The 2,634-nt window shown below is 41.8% G+C and overlaps 1 protein-coding gene across 1 annotated transcript; it reads left to right on the forward strand.

Annotated features, from left to right (window-relative positions):
• Window positions 1–408: 408 nt before the first annotated feature.
• LOC108392674 (olfactory receptor 1E5-like) lies at window positions 409–1,347 on the forward strand. The gene has a single exon (XM_037022816.2). It carries the CDS (start codon window positions 409–411, stop codon window positions 1,345–1,347), a length of 939 nt encoding a protein of 312 aa, XP_036878711.1.
• The last annotated feature ends 1,287 nt before the right edge of the window (window positions 1,348–2,634 follow it).

The following is a 2,634-nucleotide window of genomic DNA, read 5'->3' on the forward strand; positions in this document are numbered from 1 at the left end:
ATCAGGTTTTCTTGGTGTTATATGTGGAAGTATAAGAGAGTAATGTTTCGGAGACAGCCCTGGGTCATCAGCTTGTAGGATACTGACAAAACAGGGGCCCCTTAGGGTCACTGAGGCTGTCTGGCCAGGAAGGCATAAGGAAAACTACTACATTATGTGTCTCAGAAGGTAACAGATAAGATGTTTCAAAAAAGATTGGATATTGTTGCATGTTAAAGAGAAGTGAAGAAAATAATAGAGATTCTGATTAAGGATTTTGGAATATAGAGATTATAATTATTTGTGATAAGAGTGATATGAAGTATTTTTGTCAGATATATAACAGATCACATATCATAGGGACACATTCATTTTAAATTCATGTTTTAATGGACACTTTTTTTTTTCCAAAAAGACTGGACACAGAGCATGATAGGAAAGAATCAATCTGTCACATCAGAGTTCCTCCTACTAGGACTGCCTATCAGGCCAGAGCAGGCCGACCTACTCTATGCCCTGTTCCTGGCCATGTATGTTATCACCATCATGGGGAACCTCCTCATCATCATCCTCATCCGCTTGGACTCCCACCTCCACACGCCCATGTATTTGTTCCTCAGCAATTTGTCCTTCTCTGACCTCTGTTTTTCCTCGGTCACGATGCCCACTTTTCTGCACAACATGCAGAGGCAGGTCCCATCCATTCCCTACGCTGCCTGCCTGACCCAAATGTACTTCTTCCTGTTTTTTGGAGACCTGGAGAGCTTCCTCCTCGTGGCCATGGCCTATGACCGCTATGTGGCCATCTGCTTCCCCCTGCACTACACCTCCATCATGAGCCCCAGGCTCTGTCTGTCCCTGGTGGGGCTGTGCTGGGTGCTGACCACGTTCCATGCCATGTTACACACCCTGCTCATGGCCAGAGTGTGTTTTTGTGGAAATAATGTGATCCCCCACTTTTTCTGTGACCTGTCTGCTCTGCTGAAGCTGGCCTGCTCTGACACTCGAGTCAATGAGCTGGTGATATTTACCATTGGAGGCCTCATTGTCGTCATCCCGTTCCTACTCATCATCCTGTCCTATGCACGAATTGTGTCCTCCATCCTCAAGGTCCCTTCTGCTCGGGGCATCCACAAGGCCTTCTCTACCTGTGGCTCCCACGTCTCTGTGGTTTCTCTGTTTTATGGGGCAATTATTGGTCTCTATTTATGCCCATCTGCTGACAATTCTACTGTTAAGGAGACTGTCATGGCTGTGATGTACACGGTGGTGACCCCCATGCTGAACCCCTTCATCTACAGCCTGAGGAACAGAGACATGAAGGGAGCCCTGGGCAGAGTGTTTTTCAAAAGGGAATTTTCTTTTTGATGGTAAAGCGTGGGATTTTTACATTATTTTACTTAGTGGAAATATTGGTCTTCACACAGACTTCTTCTTTTCACCAAAAGTTTTTGTTTAAATGACATTGTAAATAACTGTACAAGAAGTAAAAGTCTGTAACTGGGCATATGTAGTTTAACTTGGAAAGGGGATCTCAGTGACTTGCTAACAAGGTCTTCCTCTCGGATAGTCACAGGTGATGCTGAAGAAGAATTTTATAACTTTTAATTGATCTTTTTGTCTCCAGTTGTAAAACATCTAACTTATTATGTAACACTGTTCTTCAAGGGCGATACTGTCTAAAACTCAAACATCTCACTGCCCTCTTAATCTGCTAAACTGGCCTGTTATTTGATGACCAAAGGTTCTTACCTTTTCCTGAATAATGGCTCACATCATTTTGTCTCAACCTTTTCTCCTCTGATGTATTTCACGTCTACATTGTCTTTAAACCAGACCTGACCCTAAAGTGCAATGTGTGTCTCTTTGACTACTACACCTAAGCTTGTCTGGTAATAACACATAACGTTAGATCTCTCCTGTTGCTCTTTTTTAGAGTGCACAATATCATATCATTAATTGTAGGTACTCTTTTGTACAGCAGATATTTAGAACTTACTCAGTTTATGTAACAGCAACTTTACACTGTGGAAAATCAATTCTCCATTTTCTCCTGCATCTCACCCCTGACAACTATTCTATTCTTCTCCTCTATGAGTGTGGCTATTTTGGATATCTCCTATCTAAAATGAAATTGTGCAGTATTTGTCCTTTTCTGAGTGGTTATTTCGCTTAGCATAATGTCCTCTAGGTTCATCCATGTTGTCACAAATACGAATATTTTTTCTTTTTTCTAAAGCTGAATGATATTCTGTTGTATGCATATACAATATTTTCTTTACCCACTCATTTACAGCTGGACATTTGTACTGTTTATGCGTCTTGGCTATTGTGAATAATGCTGCAGTTAACATGGGCATGAGCTCTCTCTCAAGGGTCCTGATCACCTTCTTTTAGATATACGCACAGATTCTGGATTGCTGGATCATATAATAGTTTCTTTTTTTAACTTTTTGTGGAGACTTCTTACTCTTTTCCATTGTGGAGCACCATTCTGCATTCCAACCAAATGTGTATAAGGGTTTTTTTCTCTACTGCCTGTTATTTATTTTAAAAAAATAATATACATCGGAGGATTCAAGATGGCGGCGTGGGAGGTGGGACGGAGAATTCCTCCCGGGGCTGCAAGTGGTATGGAGGTATGGTTGGTTGCTA

This window comes from Manis javanica, chromosome 4 (assembly GCF_040802235.1).
Source record: "Manis javanica isolate MJ-LG chromosome 4, MJ_LKY, whole genome shotgun sequence".
NCBI lineage: Eukaryota > Metazoa > Chordata > Mammalia > Pholidota > Manidae > Manis > Manis javanica.